Source organism: Varanus komodoensis, unplaced genomic scaffold, assembly GCF_004798865.1.
Source record: "Varanus komodoensis strain SLA01 unplaced genomic scaffold, ASM479886v1 scaffold31, whole genome shotgun sequence".
Classification (NCBI taxonomy): Eukaryota; Metazoa; Chordata; class Lepidosauria; order Squamata; family Varanidae; genus Varanus; species Varanus komodoensis.
In genome coordinates, this window is record NW_025335780.1 from 9,740,544 (window position 1) to 9,765,400 (window position 24,857).

A 24,857-nucleotide genomic window follows, 5' to 3' on the forward strand; every position below is an offset into this window, starting at 1 on the left:
CCAATGGAGTGAAGCTCAGGGAACCAAGGATGCCAGGAAGTATTTCCTGACAGTTAGGACCCCGAGGGTATGGAATGGGCTTCCACAGGAGGTCATTGAGGCCCCATCGGTGAGGGTGTTCAAGGATAGGTTAGACATGCACATGGTGGGCATGTTGTGAGTGGAGCCGGCTGGAGCCAGGGGTCACACTAGATGGCTCTCCTCCTGACTCGCTCTGTTTCTATGTTTCTGTGTGAAAGCTTCTGCTGTTCCTCCTTCACTTCCTCACAGGTTGTCACTTGTGCACCTGCAATGAACAGTCCTCCTCTGGCTTACTGAAACCAGCAGTGGTGCTCCTGGGGAGAGAAGAAGAGATGCTAGAGGCTGCCTGGGTGCAACAAGGTGGAGCAGCTGCTATTGACAGAGTGAGTAAGGGAGAAATGTCCACTTCTATTCTGCCCGGGAGCCCAGAAAGCCCAGGGCCAGTGCGGTTAATGTGGAGAGAAGGCAACGTCCTCACCTTGCATTTCTGTTCTTTTGTTGAATGCCTTTTGTTAGGAAAGTGGTAAACAAAACTCCCACCCATCAGTGAAAGGCAGAAGATCTTCATGAATTCAGCACTGACTGCATGCACACCATTATCTGCTTTCCAATTGCTGATTCCCTGAAGGTTTGCTGAGAGTGCAAGTTTGGGAGCAACAGTAAATAAATCCCTTTCATTTTAGTATCCTACTTTTTCCTCTCAGCATTAGCACGATCCATAGAAGTCCATAAAGTGTCAAATGTCCATTAAGAGCCAAAGAGAAATGTATTAGGGGTTATACGTTTGGCTTGGGAAATCTCTTTTCATCTGCTGTAAACCGACTTTCTGTTATGACTGTGTCTGTCAAAGGCGAAATCCTCAGCAACACGTTTCTGTTATGACTGCTCGAGCAGTACATCTGCTCAAACCAAAAAGCTGAAAATGACTTGGGAAAACTTGCATCAGGCGAACAGCTGAACTGGGCTTTTCCATTTGCAACTCTGGCCTGCTTTGTCTCCAATACATTCTGACTGCAGCAAAGAGATTTAATTGCACTTAGCATTCTCAAGCGACTTCTTGGAATGCTTTGACACTATCTGCCTCCACATTGTCAAATGAGATGGTGCGTCCTCAACTTGGTGTGAATCATCAGAACTGTTCTCTGCTTTCACTGCCTTCTGTGGGAAATCACAGCCTCCATTTTTCTCTGTACAAAGAGGCTAAACAAAAGCACAGCTGTAATGCAATTGCTATTGTTGCAGTATCCCAACAAGATGAGTTGCAGAGCCAATTCAAGCTTCCAGGAAAGCAAAAGACAAAATGTGGTGCAGCCTTCCCTGGAATGTACCACTTTTGAATGCAGATGAGGGATGATATGGTTGTTCCCACCAGTGCTTTCAATGGGAGGTGAATTTTAAAAAGCCTAGATCTCTCAGAAGAAAAATGTGGAAAACAAACTTCTCCTCACCTTCCACTTACCATGGCCAGAATGAGTTAGCATGGCTTAATCAAGACCTTCCCCATGTAGGATTGCTTGGTCTGTCAAGGAATGCTCACATATTTTGTTCATACATTTATCTATGTATTTCCAACATATGAAAAAAAAAGCATTTCTCCTCGCCTGTAGCATCTTTTCCTGCCAACTGCTTTTCATCAGTTAAGGTAAAAGAAGACATGCCAAAAGTGTGTAAAGACTGTTAGATTTCACAGTATTCTTGGTTATTATCTTTTAATAGTCTAACCTCTTGCATGCAAGATAATAAAGGTTCCTGTTAGTATTTCTGTGCAACAAGTACTTTTGCTTTGAATCTCTCTGATCCAAACCAGAGAGAAGGCTTCAGCCTCTCCTGGTGTCTCAGGGCATATTTCCCCAAGAACTGAGCAATCACGCACCTTCTGGGCTGGTCATTGCCCATATCCTCTCAGTGTGTGCAAGTCAGAAGCCTCACCTGTGGTGATTCCTTTTAGCTTTCTGTTATCAGTGGTTTTTCCTCTGTTTTGCTTTTGGCTTGGGTGGCATTTGACTTTCTTAGCATGCCTTGGACTGGATTCAGGATCTCCCCTCTGTGGGAGGAAGGCTCCAAGCATGGCAATGGCCCAGCCCTCCTACCAGAGGACCCATACAGGTGGAGACGTGCGGAAGAACATCAGGAGCAGCCACTGGCTTCTCCGGAAGGGTAGGAAATATCCGCACCTGGGAGTTGCTGCCAGTCTGTGTTGACAGAACTGGGCTTGAAGACCAAGGGTCTGGCTCTACTTTCTTTGTTCTTACCCACTCAGCAGGGTGAAGCATTTTTCGGGGGCTGGAGAAGTTGCTATGGGATAAAGGAAACAAGGAAGGCCACTGCTGCCAAGCCAGCTGCATGTGACCAAATGCATCGGATTGTGACTGCAATAGATGGATTAAGTGCTTTAGATGGCTCCGCAGTGGGCTGTCTGCCATGTTAAATGTATTATATGCTCATCATCTCCTGCTCATAGTTATTATGAGTTCTTTAGAGGTCATTGTAATCCTTCTGTTTCACTTCAATGTGTAACAAACACTTTGAGTGACCTGTGTTAGAAGGAAAATGTTGCATTTTATTATGAAAATGAAAGAGATCACAATTTCGTCTTATGTATTTGTACTCTTCTGCTTTACCAGAGTGCCACCTAGAGGTTTTGAAGCAAGAAAGCAAATGTTCTTTGCATAGTGTTTGAATCTCAATTCTATGACAAAACTGAAAGTAGATACAGCAGCTGATTAATAGCCTCATGTAAAAAAGGGTCTAAATATTGACTAACAGGCAAAGAAATATAAGTTTCGCTGCAATCAAGTAAACAGGAATATGTTCTCACTATAGAAGACAAAGACATAAATCTCACAGCTTAAAAAGTGGTATGTTGATTACATTGCTATAGTTATTCTGATGTATTCAAATTAAGATCAATATTTTACTCCCTAACCAATTACTACTTGCTGTAATAAGTTGCATCTAACCAGGTGTGGACCTTTTGAACCTTACTGAATCTTGCATCTCTCCAGCTAAATTATCTCTTCTCCTGATCACAATTGGAAATGATACTTTTGTGGTCTAGCTGCAGGTTAGCCTTGCTTCATTTGCAGTACAATCTTATGTAATCTTGTGTATTTGGAAGGACATCCCATTGAATTCAGAGACTTACTCCCAAATAAGTGGGCACAACATTTTAAGTCTTTTTCTTTCCAGCTCATTTACAGTGCACTTCAAAGCATGTCTACTCAGCAGTAAGTTCCATTGCTAAACAGTAGCATCTAGAAAAATGGAGATGCTAATGCTTATTTTAAAATTATACATCTGACAGGTGCTTGATGCCAGAAAGTGATCCTAGAAGACCAAGAGGGGGAAGAACATGAAAATAGGATGCGCTTATTGTGCAATTGCCTAACCTTGTTCGCAGAATTTCACAGGGGCCCAGGTGGTGTCTTCTTCCACTTATAGCTCTCCCTCTGCCCCACTTCTCCTGTCTTTTTTATTACAGTGAAAAAATTATTAAGTAAGAAAGATAGAATACCTTCACAATGTGTTCTGATCACTAGCTAGGAACCTGCTGTCTAGGAGCACACGCGATTTCTGGACCAGGTGGCCGATTCTTACATGTGACAAACTGTGTTTTGCCTAGTAAAGCTTTATTCCAGAAGAAACATTTAACTCATAAGTACATAAAAGAGCTCTGATGGATTGGACCAATCCCCCCTGCCTCACATCCTGCCTCCTGCCGGGCCTAACCAGATGCCTCTGCAGCATTTCAGGAGCCATGGGGCCTTTGCACGATGGCTATCTCACTCCTTTGTCCAAATCAGTACTTTGCAAACCGTGCAGGAGGAGCACATCAGCGTTCTGTGAGAGATCACTGGCAATATGCTGTGAAAAAGTACTTAACATTAATTAAAGAATGGAAAAACCTGAGAGTTCAAAGATCTCACTCAGAGAGGGGTAGCCAATTTCAGCTCAGTATAATCCAGTCTTGTCTCCTTCCAGTAAGGTGCAGAAATGCAATACAATAACACCCTCATAGAAGACTGGCCAGTCCACTCAGTTTCCTGAGTGGGTGGAATCAAATTCAGAGAGGATGTCCCTGGACTGAATGGAGGCCGGACCATCCAAAACTATTTTACTAACCAAGGAGCAGCAGCAAATGCCCCCTCCCCTGGTCAAAGTCCATCGACAGGGGCCAGGATGTGGGCAGCAGGAGGCACTGAGAACAGGGCAACCCAACCTGAGGCAAGGCAGAGTCCAAAGTCAAGTGCAAGTCCAAACTGTAGTCTATAGCAAGCCCAAACTGTAGTCACAAAACAGGCCAGGGTCAGGAACCAGAAGTACATATCAGGGCAAGGCAAGGACATGGTCATGAACGAGTCAAGAAGAACCTTCTTCTGACTAGGAAGACAACAGAGATGCAGCTACCCTGAGGCAGGATAACTGGACAAGAAACGCAGCAAATATCAGGCAAGATGCAGGAAAGCCTGCGTTGCTGAGGCAATACAGCAAGGCAGGATACACAACAGGGGCCAGGAAGGATGCAGGCAGTACGGTAAACAGGGACACCTGTGATGCTGAGGCAAGATCTGGAGGGAAGAGTTTACATTTATCTAGCTCTTCCCGAGGGCTCCCAGCAGGTGTTCCCAGGAGGCTGAGAGCTCCAGCAGGGCCTGGGCCTGATCCTGTGAATACTAAGTGGGCTTCTGGTTCTGACCATTGGACCAAAGCAGCCCAGGTCTTGACGTGCAGAGAGCCAGGTCTAGCAAAATTTTTAGGCACCCAAGGCACAGAATTTCACAAGCACTTCTGATATTCCCTTCCCTGGTGGTTTAAAAAACCAATCCTATAGTAAGGCCCCAATCCAGTTTGGATGCCACACCCAAAGGATTGTGGGGATTCCATGCAGGGTAGGGGGAGTGTGGAGTCGGAGGTGGCCCGCGTGCTCCTCCCATCCTGCAAGGCACTCAGATAGTCTAAGGGTGGAACTTTGGAAGGGGAAAGAAGAGAACAACACTAGATGCAGTTTGCACGGCACAATCAGAAACAAGCGAATGGATATGAAAGTCAGGAATAAGAATACCAGAGCTTACACCGTGTTGCATTGTCTTCCAGATAGTCCTCTGGGAAGCAGAAGGGGAAGAAAAAAAGAACCCAAGACAAAGTTAAGATATAAAAGCAGATAGCTGCAAAAAAAGATAATGCATCAGCAAACCTCTGAGAATGGCATTCATTTAAGTGTGAATGGCATGACTGACAACACACACATATCCAGTTGTCCTTTAACCACTTTTAAACACCCCCCTTTATATTTTATTTTAAGAACATAACTTTGAGAATGTCACCTCGAGAGGAGGGAGTGGGGAGGAAAGGGCTCCGGAACAGCCAGGAAGCGTCCACTAGCAAAATGCAGTGCGGACTTCACTACCTCCTCCACAGCTCCCCCTCTTCTCCGAGTTCAGAGGCTCATCTTCATCTCAGAAGGATCACACCCTAAATGAACTTTATTTTTGCCTCTCTTTTTTGCTTCTCTGATCCCACGGAGTTCCTCAAATATTTTTTTGCATTACAAAAGGAGATAGACTTTTAGAAAAGAAACACTGGGAGAACACCTTAATGGAAATAAAGTTGAGGCATATAATTCATACAGGAGATACAAGATTTTTTGGAAACTCAGAATTCAGTTAAAGGGCACCAGTGTGTCTGAATATTTTGTCCTCCATATGCACATCAGGCTGTTTTGGACAAACACTAGTGGACACAAACACACACACACTTCTTGGATAGCTTAAGTGACATTTTGGAAAAGGCTGATGCTTTGATGATGTCAGAGATGTCTCTCACTTCATTTTAAACACTCCAGATCGCTTTGTATGGGACTGTGTTAAAATAAATCAATATAAAACAATTTCATAATATATTATTAGGAGACCTCAAAGGCAGTTTTCCTCCAAAGCTTTTATGCTTACGTTAACCTCCTAACATAAGCATGACAGCTCAGTTGCAATTGATTTGTTGTTGTTTGCTACGGCTTCAAGTAATACCAAAAAAATACAAAGTTCTTGCTCACAGAGACCAGTTCAGATTGTCCTGTGTTGCTACTTAAGGATGACTCTTTACTAATTAGTCATGTGGTAAATATATTTCTCCATTGAAGTGTAACATGTTAATAATGACCTGGTTTTAAAAAGTGGGTGTGTTGTGCACTACATTTGATAGCTGATAACTTTTCTTTTAAAGTGCTAGATGTATAGCCTTCCTTTTTTACATAATGGAAGTCAAGGTGGTGTATTTAGGGTTCCCAGGATCTAGGCACTGACACAATCCAGATCTGCTTGGCTTCCTGGGCTTTTCAGGACATGCCCTGCCCTGATTTTGGTTGGACTGGGAGCCTCAGGAAGTTCATTTGTTCATTGTGACTCGTCTGGGTGTTAGCAATGCATATTGTTGGGAGCTTGAATTGCCATAAGAAAAGAAAAAGCTTCCTCAATATCAGAGCAATACGACCGTGGGACCAGCTGCCCAGGGAGGTGGTGGGCTCTCCCACACTAGAAGCATTCAAAAAGAACCAGGACAGCCATCCTAGTGGGGTGGTGTGACATGGTGTCCTGCAACAGCAGGGGCTTGGACCTGATGGTCTTCTTGGTCCCTTCCAACTCTACAATTCTATGATTCTTTGATTCTATGAAGAACACAGGCAAAAGAACAGAGATGGTTATTGTGACTGTGGCCAGTCATAAGCAGACACAATGGGCAAAGCACACCCACCAGAGCTAGGGAAATTCATGGACAAGAGTGAAATGGAGGCTACCATTTCCAAGGGATAATGCATGAAGCTCGTCATAGATGAGTGCATGGAAATTGCACTGGGTGGACAGGAGAACAAGGCTGGTGGCGTTGTAAGACAAGGAGGTTCCTGTACATTTCTTGTGTGCATTTAAAATAAAATTAAAGTGGGGCATCATGAGATCACAGACTCACAGACTGCCCTGAGACCCTGTAAAGAGCAGGAGATAGATAGATAGATAGATAGATAGATAGATAGATAGATAGAGTAGGTTTACAAACCTCCATGTCCTGAGCTACGTTAGTGCTAAACACCCAGGGCTCTGGACGATCATGAGGAATGTTTGTCACTTCCGTACTGGGCCTATGGATTCCCAGAAGCATCTTGCCACTTCTGCAGGAAGCAGGAAACAACCCTAGATGTAGCTTGGCCTGATCTTGCCTTTGAGCTCCAGGGAGGACTGACTCCATAGCCACCTCCCATCAAAGAATTCTACAGACCAAGGGTGGGGTGTTCCCAGGCTTGGGAGGGAGAACCTTAGGGACCCACTCCAGTCCCAGAAGGCCACATACTGTTCCCGGGTCCCACTGCTCTTTTCCCAGCCATGCATCCCAGGATGCCTTCCTGGCTTTGAGTACCTTTGCCCTCCTCATTCTAAAGGCTGAATGGCTTAGTTTGCTAGCACTAAGAGATGTAAGGTATTATAAGAGTGTGTGTTGTGGGGAGATACTTTTGGTCCTTTCCCCTTTCCCTTCAGTGGCACTCACAACATTATTTTTTGTATTTTAACTTAATGTTTGTATTTTACAAACATTTTAACTTAATGTTATGTTAAGTTAATGTTTTAACTTAATGTTTGTATTTTAACTTAATGTTGTGAGCCGCCCAGAGGCTTCGGCGAATGGGGCGGCATAGAAATGTTTTAATAAATAAATACATAAATAAAACGGGAAAGTGGCCTCTGAGAACTTTTCTGAAACTGAGTTCTGTTCTTAAGCTAAAAGAAGTTATTCACGTCCCCTGCTCCTTTTCCCTTCATTTACACTGCAATCCTATACACGTCTCCACAGAACTGAATTAATTTGGGATTGCTCTCAGGCAAGAGGGTTAAGAGTCAGTACTGGAGTTGGCTGGAAAGCAGAGCAGGGCTTCTTTAGTGGTGGCCCCTACATCCTGAAATTCCCTGCCCAGGCTGTTCTTAGGCAACCTTCCTCTACAATTTCTGTGGACAGGTAAAGACTTTTATTATTTCTGAAGGCTTTTCTCAACCACAGGTAATTTAAAAAAAAACGGACTGAATTAATATTGCTAGTGCATATGCTATTCTTTGGACTAGCAATTTGTAGTGATAATTGTTTTAATTATTGGCTTTAAAGTATTGCATTATGCCTTAATATGTCACTTTATTTGCCAAGGGGAATAATGAATCATAAATAAATGGGCATAGCAACACACACATTTCCTGCAGAAAAATTGGAATCACCAAAAGCTATAGCATATGGTAAAGTAGGAAGCTCGGTCATTTCCCTACCATTCTGCAGAAATGCTGAAAAGTATCTGGCACAGTCACATAAAGCTAAATTTGTCATGCAAGCTAATGGGATTGCACAGGACAGATTGCCTTATTTATGCGGATTTGCTCATGTTTCAGACACCCGGGACCAGCCACCAACACAGCTGCTGCAAACCTTTAGTGCAGACAGAATCAAGTTGCTCCAAAATGTGTGTTTTTCTGCTTCTGGTACAACTAATCCTAGATTCAAGCTATGAGTGGACAGCACAGCTTCAAAGCATCACATTTCCCCGCATTGTCAGCCTGTCTTAAGAAGGTAAATTGGTGTAGTAGACCACTCTCTGGCTAAAATATACAAATATGGTATTATACTTTGCTCTCACAAGAGTGTTTTTCAAATTGTTAAGGCAAATTCCCACTACTGTAGGACAGGAAAAACATCTTTAGACATTTTAACAAACGTTCCATGGTAGAAAGATGTGAAAGATTCAGGTTCACATGCCACAGTTTATTTAAAGATGTAATGGGAAAAATGTGTCCTTTTAGAATCATCTTTATATCTGAAATGTATTACATGATTGTGCTAAGTACAATTTCTTGTGTTCTTGGATATGTCTCCAGGAAGTTGTTGTTATATCAGCGGGCTGGATCCAGACTAAGTCATGCTTAAAATACTGAAATCAATGAAGAACGTAAGTGGATCGACTCTAGCGGTGACTAAGTCTGCATCCAACCCAACGATGCAGCGCTACTTGTGGAACAAGCAGCATCCCTAAAACAAGAGGCGCTCCCAGTTGCATCCAGTGCTACTGAAAGGGGTTCTGTTGCGCATTCAGGTGCAATTCTGCATCCCTGTTGGATGGCTGTGCACATGCCTGTTTCATAGAACTTTCCTTGACTAGATGGCAGTGCAGGGTTTTTTTTTTAAATTAAAAACCTTCATTTTTGCATAGTTTGAGCATTCCATGTCTCAAACGAGTAGGAGATAGTAGTAATTTTGAACTGACCCACAGTGCACAGCTACTTTTTCCTGAGCACACGTGTTCCCAAGGGAAATTTGTCGGGTGGAATTATCCGTGTGCATCTGCAAGATGCAGACGTGAACATTTTGCCGGAGGTCTTCGGGTCTGGCAGTGGTCTATCGGGGATACTGTAGCTCTGGACTCCCTCCATGAGGCAGCAGGTGGGACTAGATAACCTTGAAGAGGCCCTCAGACTCAATGATTCCATGGTTTTTATGTGTTTTTTTGAACTTGCAAACGTTTAGTATAAATGTTGTTGTTAGTAATAGTCACCTTGCTCTTCAAAAAGACCCAAGGTGACCACCCCCCCTCCTCCCCCTCCTCCCTATGAACAGGCGAGTGCAACCAATTATATTGGCAGCCCGTCCCCAACCCTAGTGCATCCAGACAACTAAGACATGCATGCATTACAATTTTTTTTAGTGTTTGGTTTTATTTGAAACCAATCCTCACTGTAATGCTTTCCATCCAAACCCTTTCAGTAAGCTGCTGAATTAGCAAACGTTTTAAAAAGACAGAAAGGAAGAAAAAACTCTCACAATTACATTCAAGAGCTGCTTTTGTGTGCCATCTTACAACAGTTTCGTTTGGATGTAAAAAGTCTTTCTGGAGTTGCCTTCAATAGAAAAGCCTGAATAGGATTCCTCGAGAGGGGAATCTTGTCAAAATAAAAAAGTATGTGTCTGAGCGGAATGAAAGCACTGATTACTAAAACACTGTTGCATACGTCTAATGTAGTTATAAAACAAGTTTTTCGTCCCAACTTATATGAAATGTGAATTCCTTAATTAAACTTTTGCAACAGAAGATGCATTATGCATACGGACACTTAACAACAATAAGTGCTTATTTAATTATGAGCGGAGCTGTAAAAATGAGTGTATTGTGAAGTTAATTGGGAGCTGAAGCGATTGCACTTTAATGTGACAGGCAAAGGATTACTTATTTGAGTTGTAGGCATGCTCCATTTTCTCGTGGACGGAAACACATCTATCTGTCAAAACTCTGCTCTCGCCATTTCATCTTATGAGTAACCTATTAATGACCAGGGGAAAGAGATACTAAATAGTGGGAATCGTCTAAATCAGCTGCATGGCCCTACCTGTCATTGGAACTCAGATCTCCCCATCATGGAGAGGACAGAGGGAGAGGACTGCTCTCCTGGTCACTTCCTGCAATGACCATGAGCAAATGCTAGATGTGCTAGAGAAGGGAGCATCTGAGATGGGGCTGGGGCTGCACCGAGTAGACCCTCCTGCTGGTGCTCACACATCCACTGGGAACTCCTGTGGAGAGCAGGCTGTACTGTGCGTGCCACTGTCGGCTCCAGAATTTTGACAGTCTTTGGAGAAGACATGGGCTCCTTCCCTCACCGCCACTGTCACCAGCTGCTAGTGGTCCTCATCCTCTCTTGCATCATTGCTGCTACTCGTTTGCTTCACAAGCAGAAAGCCAGCCAGCAAACAAGGAACTGGCGGCATCTTCTGTGCCTCCTTCTCACCACCTCTGTTGCCTGGGATAGTGCAAGGGGCAGCTGCAAGACACAATGGGGATGAGGAGGAGGACATCCAGGGGTTCTTCCGTGTACCAGATAGTGCTTTCTTTCAAAGTAGAGATTGACAAAGCAATGGTTCTAATAGATTTCGTTCAGCTGTCAATTGACAGCTGTCCAATGACAAGCTGTCAAGACCAAAGCAAAGGCACAAGGAGATCTTTGCTTCTGAACGGGGGTGGCAGCTGTGCCTTCCCCCCTTCAGCAAGATTCTCCAGGTTTTAAGTGTGGGCCGGAGAGCATTCACTGCTGTCCACCTCTTTGACCCTTTCCTAAGCCTCTAGGTGCTTGACAGGGACACTCATGTATTTCATGGTGTGACAAGAGGCACTGCACGGGACACTGGTGAGCTGAGCCAGATACTTGTACAACCTCCGGGTTACTGGCAAAATGGGAAAAAACACAAAAAATGTGTATGTACCTTTCTGGTGGAGAAAAAAATGATGACAAAAGAGCAACGGGTGCTCCAGTGTGTCCTGTGGACCTCTTGGAGAGGCTGACAGGCTGCCGCTCCAGTAAATGCCACAGAGATCTCCAAGAAGGGGGTGGAAAAGCAGGAAGGAAGCCATGGAGGCTGCAGAAGGGGTCATGACCACAACAGGGATTGTTGCTGCTTGAGCGCTTGGTGGAGTGGCTGCCCTGGGGGGCCCTGGGTGAGCCGTGAGGAGCTTTGGCAGCTCTTGCCAGATACTGTAGCTCACTTGCCTCTTCCCTGGACTTACCGTAGGCTCAGTGGGCCAGTTTTGGATGACATCCATCATAGGTCAAACAACTCTCAAACCAACCATGGGTGGTCAGGGTGGTTTCACCTGGAGGGACTCAACCTTTTGACTTTTCTGCATTTTGTTGTGTTACAACCTGGAAGCGATATGGATTTAATTGGCATTATTACCACTTTCATAAAGATGAGATACTTGACCCTGGGAAAAGGTGCAAAGCACTACCAAAGTTCAGGCTTCAATTGAGAATCTGTGCCAAGACTTGAAAATCGCTATTCACCCATGGTTCCCATCCAAGCCGAAAGAGTTGGAGCAAATTTGTCAGAAAGAACAGGCAAATATTGCAGGATGTGCAAAACGGGCAGAGATTTAACCAGAATGTCTTGCAGCTGAAACTGCAACTGAAGGTGCTTCCACGAAGTATTAACTTGGGTGAGTATACGCATGCATAAATGCACAAGTTCCAGTTTGTTTTGTTTACTTAAATTTTGTGACACAATAAAAATATTTTGCACCTTCACAGTGTTCAGTAACTCATGCGCATCAAGTGGTAACCATGGGATGGGATGGGTGTATGTGAGGACCGGCGACAGAGAAACTGGGTTAAGGCCGGTGAAGGGGTCAGAGCATTCCTAATATTCTGCCAGATGCACCAAATCCACAACCTTCGTGTTGTTGCATGCAACACTGCGCATTAATTTTCTGAAATATCAGAAGCAGGTGGCATAACAAAGTATACCAGTAAAAGGTTATTGCCATCTATAGCAGTTTATTAGCGGGTTTTATTTCTAAGACATCCAGCTATCTGTCATCAAGAAATATGCCGGATGCTCATCCCCTTGAAAACAGTGCCGTGAGCTTAGATTGCATCCAGACTCAGATGCATGTTTGCACCCACAGTGAATAGTGCGGGAGCACCTGATGTTGTAGCACTGCTGAAACTAAGCAGATACGGACTTGTAAGATCTTGAGAGACCCAGAGCCAAATGGTAGATGACCGGGAGCTCTACGCATGTGGCTGTGACTGCTTTAAAAGAAGTAAATCTATCTATGCATATTTTAGATACCTGCATATAATTATTGGAGCTGGTTAAGTGTATTTTTAAAAAGAGTGCCATGAAAAACTGAGCTGCCAGTGCACTCTTGAATTGTGTGGTCCTGCCCTTGGAAATATTTGGTGCAAAAATGAATATTTTTATCCAGCCCAGAAAATGTTTCAGGACATTAATCAAATGTGGGCCTGATGCTACTGCGGCAGGTCAATATGGAAGTCTCCCTGCCTTTGACAAAACCACCTTCAGGGGCAGCAAACTTCAGCAAGTGCATAAATCCAGAGGGTGCTGGGACAGAGATCCTTTAAGCGTGATGCCTTGTGAACAGGGACACGCAACTTGTTGCAAACAATGCACTGAAGCAGAAGCATCTTTAAATGAATGTGCATCCTGCTGATGTACTTGTAAGGCTGCACTGGTAAGGGCTGAAGCCTGTGCCATCCTGCGGTGCAGCGAGGAGCTCTGGAGGGCTCTGCAAAGGCCTCCCTGTGCTGCCAGCTTGGTCACAGGGTCGTGGGCCCTAGTGGCGGCTTCGCTGTGGCCCAGGTCCTGCTTTCAGGCTCGCCGTGTGCTCAGCCAAGCCTTGGCTCCCCGGATCCACCTCTCTGGCCTGCACGGGCTTCCTCGTGTGCACTGCCCTGTCTTGGAAAGCCAGTTGAGAGGAAGTCCGTGAAGGCTCTCAGAGTGACGCTTTCCGCACAAGCAAGTATGTGGGGCTTGCTTCCCAGAGGGTGTCCTGCGCATGCCGGGCACGCTGGCCAGGAGCTCAGACTGCTGGCCACAGCAAAGTGACCAGGACCCCAGGGAGCTGGGCCAGGGAATGCGGTGAATTCCTGCTCCCGAAAAATCCCCCATGCATCCCTCATCCTGCTATGCCATGAAAGGTGTCTGGTCCTTGCTAACCTTGCCTTTGGCTCTGGCCAAGGTCTCCACCCACCTCTCTCGCTTCCGCTCCAGGTTGCGTGAACAGTGCACAGTAAGACTCTGACATCATTTTCAGTATTTCTGCTTGATAAAAAGCCGATCTTTTTCATGGGGTGATCCTTAAATTATACAAACAAGCTTTCATTATTGTAATACTGCTCTTCTGACTGTGTACATAGTGAAACCCTTCAGCCTAATTCAGACCCCATAAAACACGGTCTATTGTCTATTGTCTAAAACATGGTTTGACTCTAAAATAGCCCTGCCGCTGGGTTCAAATGATGGGGCTAGCCATGGCCACCCTCGGGGGGCTTACATATTTATAATGGCAGCCAGAAGGCATTGCTGGTCCTTGAAGCTGAATTAACTCATGATGGACTGTTGGCCTGTAAGAACTGGTATATTATTTAATAATAAACACAATCCAAGATTAAGGGGGAGATGAGACAAGATTAATGATTTTTAATCCCATGTTCACCCACTCTCTCAGCTGGGCTGTTGTAATGCACTCTACATGGGGCTGCCCTTGAAGGCAGTCCAGAAACTTCAACTGGAACAGAACAGGGTGGTGTGACTGTGCGTGCGCGCCACACTCACGTGGACACACACCCATGTGATTCCAATACTTTATCACCTTCATTGGCTACGAGTTGCGCTTCGGGCCCAATTTAAGGTGCTTGAGCTAACAGATAAAGCCCTAAATGGCTTGGGACCAGGGCACCTAAAGAACCGCCTGCTCCCATATGTACCTACCCAGCCCCCAAGACCAGTTTTAGAGGCCCTTCTGAAAGAGCCATGCTCCAGGAAGACGGCTCATAGAAGGGGGGGCCTTCCCCGTAGTTGCGCCTGATCTGTGGAGCAGCCTCCCAAAAGCAGTTCACTTGGTGCCCTTGCTACAATCTTTAGAGTACGATCTTTGATTTTATCTTGATGGTTTTAAATCAATTGCCCTCAGCTGTGTACTTTCGCTTATTTTATTGCCTTTTGCTTATTGCTTTGCAACTGCTTGTTTTTACTGCCATGGTGTAGTATGTTTTTATTTGATTGTCGAGGGCCCTTGGGCCCATTTAGTGGGAAAATTAGTTAAATAAATAAGTAGGAAGTGTGGGCAAGGGCAAAATTAAACTCACCTCCACAGAGATAGTGATTAAGAGCCCATATGGACTCTTATAGCCACTAACAAAGCCTTGGGGGAGGGATTTGGACCTTTTAAAATGGGGAAAAATGCACCCCCCTCCCGGCAATCACAAAAGGATCTGTGGTTGGAAGAAGGGAAATGGGAACCAGATTAGGACCCCATGCATGCTGGACTGGACTCCCTGGGCCAGAGGGTCCCCACCGTGATAAATATCTGAGTGAGACTGCACTTCTACAACAGCAATGATATAATCCATGTTCCTTCCAGTATTCCTGCCAGTACTGTTACCTTATCATTATGCAAAAGGATTGAATTACTTGACTATTCCTTGTTTCCTAAGGGAAAACAGCTGTTCATTGCACTATTCCACTTTTTTTTTCCTTGCAGCTTCACACCATCACTATGTAAAGAAGGCCAGCTTTCAAGATTCCTTCATTTTAATTATACCTGAGTCCATGATTACCATGAACATCACTTACCAGTCTATCCAAGCTTGTACCTGCCGCTGTTGTTGGTCTTTCTTCTGGGTTATATGGTCGAAAGCGGGTGTTAAAGGTATCAGGAGCAGAGCGGGAAGTTCTTAATCCTGGAGCTGGTTTAGGTTGTCCACACCCTTGAAAAACCTGCAAGACCCATGTTGTGTTACACTAGAGGTTGACTCAAAATGGATTCCATCAGCTTCTAAACCCAGATAGTGTTTTAACATGGATAAAACCGCTGAAAATATCTCAGCATTGTCTTCCTTATCCCTGAAGACATTCTCGTTAAGTGCAGACTTGCTATTTAGTGCTGCTGGTGGATTTACTTGCTGAAGTCCATCCACCAAGTTTTGCATGAGGAACTTCAAGATGTGACTTCTGTCTTCAGCCTGTACATTAACAGACGCAGTAACACAGACTGAGTGAAAAAATAGTGGATAGGTGCCATTTTGGAGGTTAAAGGATACCTTTGTTTTCAACAACACTTCCAGCCCGGGCTACTTCTAGGCCCACCTGGCTCCCCATTTTGAATATGAGGATTTTCACTTTGCTTTGTTCTTTTGGGTTTGGTCAGGAACTACCAACCTTCTTCCAGCTTACCCCAGTATGCCTATTTAGAGTAGGGGTTCAGAACCTGAGGTGTGGAAGCAAAACCTGACTTTTCTAATCTTTTAGATTAGCCCTCTGGGGTTTCCCAGAAGGTGACAACTAAATGTTTTGTTGTTTCCCAGCTTTAATGCATGTTTCTGTTCTGAAAAGGTAAAATTTCATTCCTAAAGCTTGGTTCCTGGCAACCTTTAAGAAAAAGCAGGCTGCTATTTTTGCCCTTTCCTCTTTGCCCTGAACCCCACCCAACACTGGGCACTAGAGCTTCTCCAAAATAGAGTTCAGCCTTCAGGCGAAAAAGACACTTATTTGATATCAGGGATATTCACGGAATCAATCTGGGGGCGGGAATCCACTGGATTCTACAGGTTTGGCTTTCTGGACTATGGTCTGATTTGCAGCAGCCTCAGATCTGAGTTCCTTGCGAGGGGGCCCAGCGTTCATGGGGAGCCACCATCAGCACTAGGTGGGGAGGAAAGTTGCATGCTGGGAATGGTGCCTGGTGTGCTCGCTCACAGCTCCATCTTCCATGATTTGTAGCTGCTCTTTGGGCAGCTGCACCTGACAGGGACAGCTGTCGCTTGTGCAGCCAAGGGTCTGTGAGCTTTGTAGACTTCCACTTGGCTTGGCTGGCTTTGCAGGACTGGGCCTAGCAGAGAACCAGTCTGTGAATGCTATAGGGATGAATTCTGACAGGGTGCATCCCTACTCTATTCAATACCAGAGATGCATAAAACTCCGGAGAATCCATCCCTCTAGAATTCACAGAGCTACTCCCATGCTCAGCACTGTCCTGGAAAGTGAGGCACTCGGAGAGCAAGTCTGTGAATGCTCACAGAAGCCAAGTTGTGCATGGTTTTGCAGCAGCATAGACAAAGGTTGCTGCACACTGCCTGGAAGGAGGATGCTATTTGTGCAGCATCCATGGGAGCTTCGTTCTTGGTGCTGGTTTCTTGGTGCCCTCGCCAGGAACTCAGACTCGGAGCTGTGCCAAAGCAGACCAGAGTCCAGGGAGCCAACCACACGGGGCCTGATGGATTCCCATCCCCAAAAGGGGTTTCTTACACATTTCTACTTATACTTAAGGTTTGTTCTGGGCCTTCGCAGGGCCAAGACTGGGAAACTCCCTTGCTTTCCAGATGACAAAATAGCTTTGACAAGATTGCTTTTCCACATCAGTCCGCAGATTTGAGAGAAAATATACCTCTTGGAGTGGGTGATGTGAATAAAAACAACACTCACAGAAGTAGAGTCCAGCCCGAGTGTAGCAATACAGGAGGGACAATGAACTCTCATGCAGGGCATGGTTGTTCTGTATGATCACCAAGCTACTGGCAGATGAATGGACTTCACTGATGAGCCCTGGGCTGGAAGGCTTCTTCTCTCACTGGGGAGCAGCCTGTTTCCTTGGCTGAATAAAAGGGAATGAGAGCCATTCCATGAGCCACCCAGCCTGCCATCTGTATAGCTCCTGCCACTGTTCAGTGGAGAACTAGTTGCATCAACAATTGCACAGCTCTTTTTCAGAGACCCATCTGCAGAGAGAGGCTGTAGGGCAGGGACGAGGCTTTGGAATTGCAGTGTGCACCAAAGAGCCCCGATCAATGCAAATGGAAGGTGGCATTTTTGGTCAATGGTTAATGGCTCGGGAGAAGCTGACATATTACAAGGGTGATTGTGTCATAATAGCTTCAATGTGGCTGGCGTTACAGATGGGTGAGACTAAGTGGAGGCTGCAAATTAAAAAGAGGAAATTGATCCCATTGATACTATCTATTGATGTGTCAGATTCTAGACAGAGCTTTGACAGAATGAAATAGTGCTGTCAGAGTCTGCAGAACGTAATGCTGCACTTGCGGATGACTTTAAAATTAGGCAAAGGATGCGCTTCATTTAAGGTCCTTTTTCTGGCTAAACTTACGCCAGATTTGCCCTTACACCGGATTTGCCCTTTTTGCACATATATATTGAAAGGTAGGCATGCAAGGATCTAGGTAACTCTCTCATGCCACAAATAGGTTTTAGATAGATAGTGATACATGGATCAGGTAATGGTATTTTTGCATTGGTCGTATTCATGTCCCATATTTGATATTTGTGATTGTGATTCAGACTGGTATGAATGTCCGCCCCCTGACTTCAAACTAGCAAAAAGTCTGTCTTTTTTCATTAATGTGGAGAATCAGCAGGAAGCTGGAGCCAGGGAGTCTGGAACAATGGAACGAAGCTGTCTCAGCTGTGCTCCAGCGCTCCCACTTGAGATACAAAGGAGACCTGAATGAAATGTGTCTAAGATACGGGGGGGGGGGGGTGTTCAGACTAGGGATGTGGAGATCAAGCTGGAATCCAGCTCTCTTGCACTCACTAGACTTCCTTCCCATGCTCCACCCTGCCCAGGAAGCAAGCCAAGCTGAGATTGAGTCTGGGAATCGCAGTGGTTGCTTTGCACAAAGTACGTAATTTTTAAAGCAATGTGAGCAAATGCTTTGCACAAAGGATGTAACCCTTTGCACCGGCTACACAAAGCCTTCAGGTCCCACAGGTGGAAGCAGAGCTCCACCGGTGCAGCAGGCAAACCATCCTCACAGACTGCCTGGGACTCACTTCCTGCTGGCTGTTCCCATGAATATGCAGGGGGAGATGGATTGAAGGCAGAGAGAAAGCCGGCTGGTGCTTGGGGAGCCGATTCAAGGAAGCTGACACATGCCCCTGCCCAAACCAGCTTCCTAACACACTGCTAATTCAGACAACAAATTAACCTTGAGTTGTTGTTGAACCATAGGTTATGTTGTCTGAACAAACTTGTTAACCACAGACAACCCATGGAAAAAAAACGACAACAATCCAGCACTAACTTGATTGAAGACCCAGAGAGTCAAGCCCAGACTTGAAATGCTGAGCACTGTTTGCCCTGGGCTTTGATGGATGAGTCTGTCAGCTTCAGTTTCTTCAGTATTTGAATCTCATTTATTTGCGATGTTTAAAAGGTCCTTATCAAAACTCATACTGAACAAAATCCTCACATTCTACCCGATACGCAGGATGTCAAAGCTAAAAACCATGCTACACCACACAGGCAAAATAAATGCTTTTGTAAAGAGACCAGCAATGACAGTGTAATTTGGGTTGGAGCCAGGACCTGCTTTTCTGGAGAAGGCATCTCCTTGCAGAAGGCCCCTCTGCTTGATTTTGGGAACCCCCCTCCCTCACACTGCAGCTCATGCCGTTCAGCAGTGTCCCCCGATTCTCTGTGTAGCACTTTCAGGGGCCTGGAGCGGCTGCCACAGAAAAGAGGAGCCAAGGGAGGCCACTGTCTGCATAGCCGATCCAGCACAAATCTGGGTCCAACCCTTTGCAACTCGTTGAGCCTTTTGTAGCAAGGCCGTGCCCCATACCTTGGCTGTTACATGCATGCTGTTTTCCTGCATGTTCATGATGGCTTCAGAAATCTTGACATCAATAGGATCCATCACTGATTCGATGTTGAATGGCCCCTCTAATCGGTCTGCTACCAAAAGCATAGCATCTGTTAAAAGACAAAGGAGCCTGCCATCAGATCAGAAGCTGCTGGGAGCCACACGTGATTTAGCACCAAGTGCCTGGACACAGATGGTTCTGCTTCAGTCGGATGCATCCTGCATGGAATACACAGTTGCCCAGTTGGCAAAAGAGCCGTGGTCCCTACAGTTTGCCACAAACAGGAAGGAGGAACAGGGAACATCAGGGAACATCAAATGCAGAGGTAGCAGTTACCCAAAGGTGGCATCCAGTACCCAACCCTGAAAGGAAGCAATGTCCCAGCGCTGAGCTTTTTTGCATGAAGCATTTAGACGGCCAGTTTCCCAAAGCTTCTGCTCCCAGCTCTCAGTGTGATGAAGACTGGCTCCTTGACATCTTATCCCTCTACAAGTACCTCAAAGACTGCCACAAAGAGGAAGGTCAAGATCTCTTCATGCTGGTGCCAGAGTGCAGGACATAGAATAATCAAGTCAAGCTGTGACAACCCAGATTCAGGCGGGACATCAGGAAAAGCTTCCTCACTGTCAGAGCAATACCACAGTGGGACCAGCTGCCCAGGGAGGTGGTGGGCTCTCCCACACTGGAGACATTCAAAAAGAACCTGGACAGCCATCTGAGTGGGATGGTGTAACGTGGTGTCCTGCAACAGCAGGGGGTTGGACTCGATGGCCTTCATGGCCCCTTCTGACGCTACTATTCTATGACTCTATGACATGTGCCTTTCTTTTTGGCCAGGGTCTTCTTTCTCTGCCTTTCTTAATGTTCCATTGCACAACCATAAAGTGGCATTGTGCAGCAGCATAAAAAGATCACCCAAATGCACAGCCATTTTCTAGGGTCTCATATGTGACATCCCATTAGCAGCTCATTTTCCTTGTCCCTCCCCCCCCTGAAAGAAAGGAAGGAAGGAAGGAGTTAGGAATTAGCAGTAAATGCCTCCCGTGGAGATGTCTTAGACCTTTCCATACTGTCTGTCTTAAAGGTATATATGCAAAGCATTTTATGCATTACACACACAAATTTCAACTGTATGCATCATACAGGATGGGCTTTGGCAGGAACACTGAAGGAGTACAAAAATACTATTTATTGTAAGGCTACCTGGCCTTTCTCCAAGGAACTCAGCACGGAACAAACAACATCCCATTTTTTCTTTACAAAACCCCTGAGAGGTAGCCTAGACTACCATGGGCAGCTGTCCTCCAAGGCCACCGCTGGCGCGTCATGGCTGCTCAGGAAATTGAACGCGGGCCTCCCAGGTCCACATCCAACTCTGCACTGAGCCAGTTCTCCAGTGACACAGGCAGGAGGTCCAGTCCCTGGCACCACCAGGTGTCGCTGGGAAGGGAAGGACCTGGCCAGGATCCACAGGATTCGGCTTCTGCAGCACTGGGTGGGCCACTCTGTGCCTCTCTCTGCACAGAGGAAATAAAATAGGTGGAGCCATGTGTGGTGATGTCATAGGAGGGGGAGTGGCATTGGGCAGGGGGCCATCTGGTCCCCTGGGGAGGCAGCTTGGCTCACAGAGCAGAATGGGTCGCCTGCCCCTGATATCCCATGGCTCCCAGCCAAAGGGGCAAGAAGCAGGCTGAGGATTTTCCCCACAAAACAAATCTCTTGTCCTAAATTACTGGGGGGGGGGGGGAGTCAGCAAAGAGCTTAAAAATTGCATTAATAATGGATGCCATATCCTATTGCCTTATGCAGCAGAGACGAAAACATCCCTTTTATCTTGATACCTGAAACAGATAATTTGCTAGACAATTCATACATAGACTTATCCATCACAAAAATGAATGCTGATCGAAATGAACTCTTGGGGTATATTCAGGAGTTTTGCACAAGATGGAGAAAACTTTGATGTGATATACTGGGATCTTATAATTAAAGCAGCTGTTCTTTCTGACCCCAAGGACCCCATTTCCTTGCAGTACAAACAGGGGATAAATATTGGATTCCTGCCACGATGTACAGGTACAAGCCATGTTTTATGCTCTGTGCTTTTTACAAAATGCAGCTGGATGCTGTCTGCTGGAAGATCTGTTTTATGGTTCTGCTGGGGTTACATGAGCTCGTTTGTCTAATTACATGGTGTCGTGCTCAGGGTGTTACATAATGTACAATAATAAGAAAGCGGTGATGTACATGCTTCTGTATTTACAGCACACCTTTGACCATTTGAGACACTGCCAGGTAATACATCATCCAAAAAGTATATGCTACCTTGTATTCCAACCCAAAGCACACTCAGAGAGCATTCTTTTATTGCTACATAGAAAAAGAGCATCAGTTTCCCCCAAATGTCTAATTTCTGTTAAGCTCCAGGCTAGACTGGCAGCAAAAATTAGCTAACCAGTCTTTACAGAAACAGTGCAAAAGTGTGTAAGTCTCTTTAGGGTTTTGCTTAGGGTAGGGGAGTCACTTACGTGTCATCTAAAATGGAGAAAATGGTTATTTCCTTGCATTGGTACCTTGCCATTTTTCCTCTTGTGAGGAATGCAAGTTGGCTTACACAGTCACTTTATTCTCTCAACAGCAACCCTGCGAGGTAGGCTGGGAGAGAATGACTGGCCCATCACCCAGTGAGCTTCCCGGCCAAGTGGAGACTTGGACCAAGGTCTCCTGGGTCTCAGTCCAACACTTTTGCCGCCACACCACACTGACCCTCAATGCATTGCTAAATGCATAACTACAATGAGAACATGCATTTGCATAAATTAGTATATGCTGCTGTATATGCCAGTTTAAACATAGTGACCTACAAGATACATCAGAACAATGGAGAACTGTTGAAGGGTAACTTGATGGCCTCGTTTGATCCTTCTGTTACTTCCCTTTCCCTTATTGGCCTTGGAATGGATAACCCTTCAAGGAGAGGTTGTCTTAAAGAGAGGACTGCCCTTGGTAAGCTGGGAAATGTGGCCACCCAAGTCTGACTGAAGGCACTGGAACACATGCAGTCTTTCGGAGCACTCAACCAGGCAGCTTTCACTGTGGGGCGGTTTGGAAATGAAATGAAAGAAAGGATGAATAATAGCAACTGCAGCTCGCCTCAGGAGGAAGCTAAGAACATCATTCACATTTGATTTCTCCATGGGGCTGCTTAATACGAGGGTTTCCCAGGGTCTTTCCCCCTGAGGTGGGGCTGCACGATCACAAACACTTTACATTGCCAGCCCAAGAGAAGCAAACCTGTTGGAGCTGGCTGAGCGAGAGGAATGCGAAGGCAACGCAGGTATAACATTCAGCAGTGCCTACGTAGTGTCCTTATGTCTTGTGCTTGAGGTGGGGTGGAACGGCATGGGAGGGCAAGCCACCTCCCCCTTTCACATGGACCTAAACACTTCCCATTGCTTTTCACAGGATATAATCAGGCCATGACTAATTTCAATGACACCCTTCTATTTCCTTTTCGTTCCCACTTCAAAGCTATCCAGCTTCCTTCAAACCAAAGCCATTTCCTTTTCTGACTATGTTAGACTATGTTACCACTTGCCTAAAACTATTCCAGTTTAATCCCTAGTTCATACAACCCAGTTTTTTTAAATTGTGTCTTTTGTTGTATCAAACAGAAGAACGAAAATCTGGAGACATCTATAAGTTTCAGCTTCTATGAATATGACCTGCATATTCCACAGAGGATTATATATTTTTTTTAATTGTCCAGATTCTGGGAAATGGCAGGCTATTTTTTAACTTTGGGGAATCTGTGCAAATGTGAACTTGCACATAAGTGAGCCTTTGTGGCAATGCACATTAGCAAACAGCAACACAATTTTCATACATAAAATCCAGTTCCATGAATGAGTAGATGACAGAACATCTGTAACACAGAGATGTAATTGCTTGCTTGCTAGTTGTGAAGTCAACCCCATGGACAACACTCCTCCAGGCCTTCCTGTCCTCCACCATCCCCCGGAGTCCACTCAAGCTCACACCGACTGCTTCAGTGACTCCATCTATCCGCCTCATCCTCTGCCGTCCCCTTCTTTTGCCATCCATCGTTCCCAGCAACAGGCTCTTCTCCAGGGAGTCCTTCCTTCTCATTAGGTGGCCAAAGTATTTGAGTTTCATCTTCACTATCTGGCCTTCTAAAGAGTAGTCAGGGTTGATCTCCTCTAGGACTGACCAGTTTGATTGCCCTGCAGTCCAGGGGACTTGCAGGAGTCTCCTCCAGCACCACAATTCAAAGGGCTCAATTCTTCGGTGCTCAGCCTTCCTTATGGTCCAATTTTAAGGATGTAATGGACCCTACCTATTATAGAGGAAAGCTACAGTAGTACCTGGTGTGCCAAAACTCCAACAGTAGCACTGTAATTCCCTTGGAAATACCCAGTTTCTACACTGGAGTGGACCATTTGCTGGCCTTCAGCCATTAGGACTACAACTTCCATTGGCCCTCATCATTGGCTATGCTGACTAGGAGTTATAGCTGAAAACATCTGGAGGGCTGCTGGTTGCCCACCATTGGTCCAAACTTTGCAGGAGCTGAGAGACCCTGCCACTGGTTACATCTCCTGAGTTTCAAAGAGCAAGAGAGTTTTTGATCTTCATGGTCCAGCCTGTGCACAGGCAGGATTGTAAAAGGGAAAAATTAAAAAAGCAACTGTAGTTAAAATATAATAAATCCAAAAACAGTACGTTGGACAGTTCTCGAATATCAGATTTGCATGAGAACATTAGATCCTATACCTGAAATAAGACACAAGGGAAGGGGGATTTTAATTTGCTTAGGGCAGCAAAAGAAATCTTGGGCCAGTGCTCTATTTTTGCTCAGAGCCGGAATGAAACATTGATATGGCAATGCTCTTAAGTAATTTTCTTGCTGAATTTAAAATTGTAGGTGTCAAGACAGGATATCCAGAAATGTAAAATAGCTCAGCTGCACATTTTCCACCCAGTTAATGAGTAGATTCATAATGTAGATAGACACAAAGGTTTTATGACTTTACTAAGAAATGCAGTACATTACCACCTTTACAGAACAAAGAAATCACAGACTATTTTTCTATGCTTGCTTCTCCCCCCACTATCCTCCACTTTGCGTAGATTTCATGACGAGTAAATCACAAAATGACATTTCTCCTCTTGAAATAAAATGGATGAAGTCTCACAACACTGGCTTATTTACACATGCGGTAGATTAGAGATGTTGTAATGGGAAAGTGTAAAACTAATGCTGAATTATGGGGCATCAAGGAGTACACTGGGAACTAAGCCAGCTTCTAGTCTATTGGATTTAGGAAAGAAAAGACTGTGGAAAGGAGACCTTTTGCATCTAGCACATCATTTCTTATGTTTTCCTAAAGTGATATATGCCACTATGGATTTATACAGCCTGTGACAGGAAGAAGGAATTCCTGTTTGTATTTCGGAGTCAAAGTTTACTACTTTTTACTTATATTTTCTATTTAAATAAATAGAAATGTCTATTATATTTATATTATACATTCCTCTGTTCCTCCAAGGAGCTCAGGGTAGCATTCATGGTTCTACTCCCATTTTTATCTTAACAACCCCGTTAGGTAGGCTAGGCTGAAAGAAAC

The 24,857-nt window shown here is 45.2% G+C and overlaps 1 protein-coding gene across 1 annotated transcript in view; it reads right to left on the reverse strand.

The window, feature by feature from the left end:
• GPC6 (glypican 6) overlaps window positions 1-24,857 on the reverse strand; it is an 850,059-nt gene that overhangs the window by 48,934 nt on the left and 776,268 nt on the right. Inside the window, exons 12-13 of the mRNA XM_044437764.1 lie at window positions 19,188-19,318; window positions 15,171-15,330 (exon numbers count right to left, since the gene is read on the reverse strand). Of these exons, the coding sequence (XP_044293699.1) occupies window positions 15,171-15,330; window positions 19,188-19,318 (291 nt within the window). The remainder of the gene's footprint in view (window positions 1-15,170; window positions 15,331-19,187; window positions 19,319-24,857) is intronic.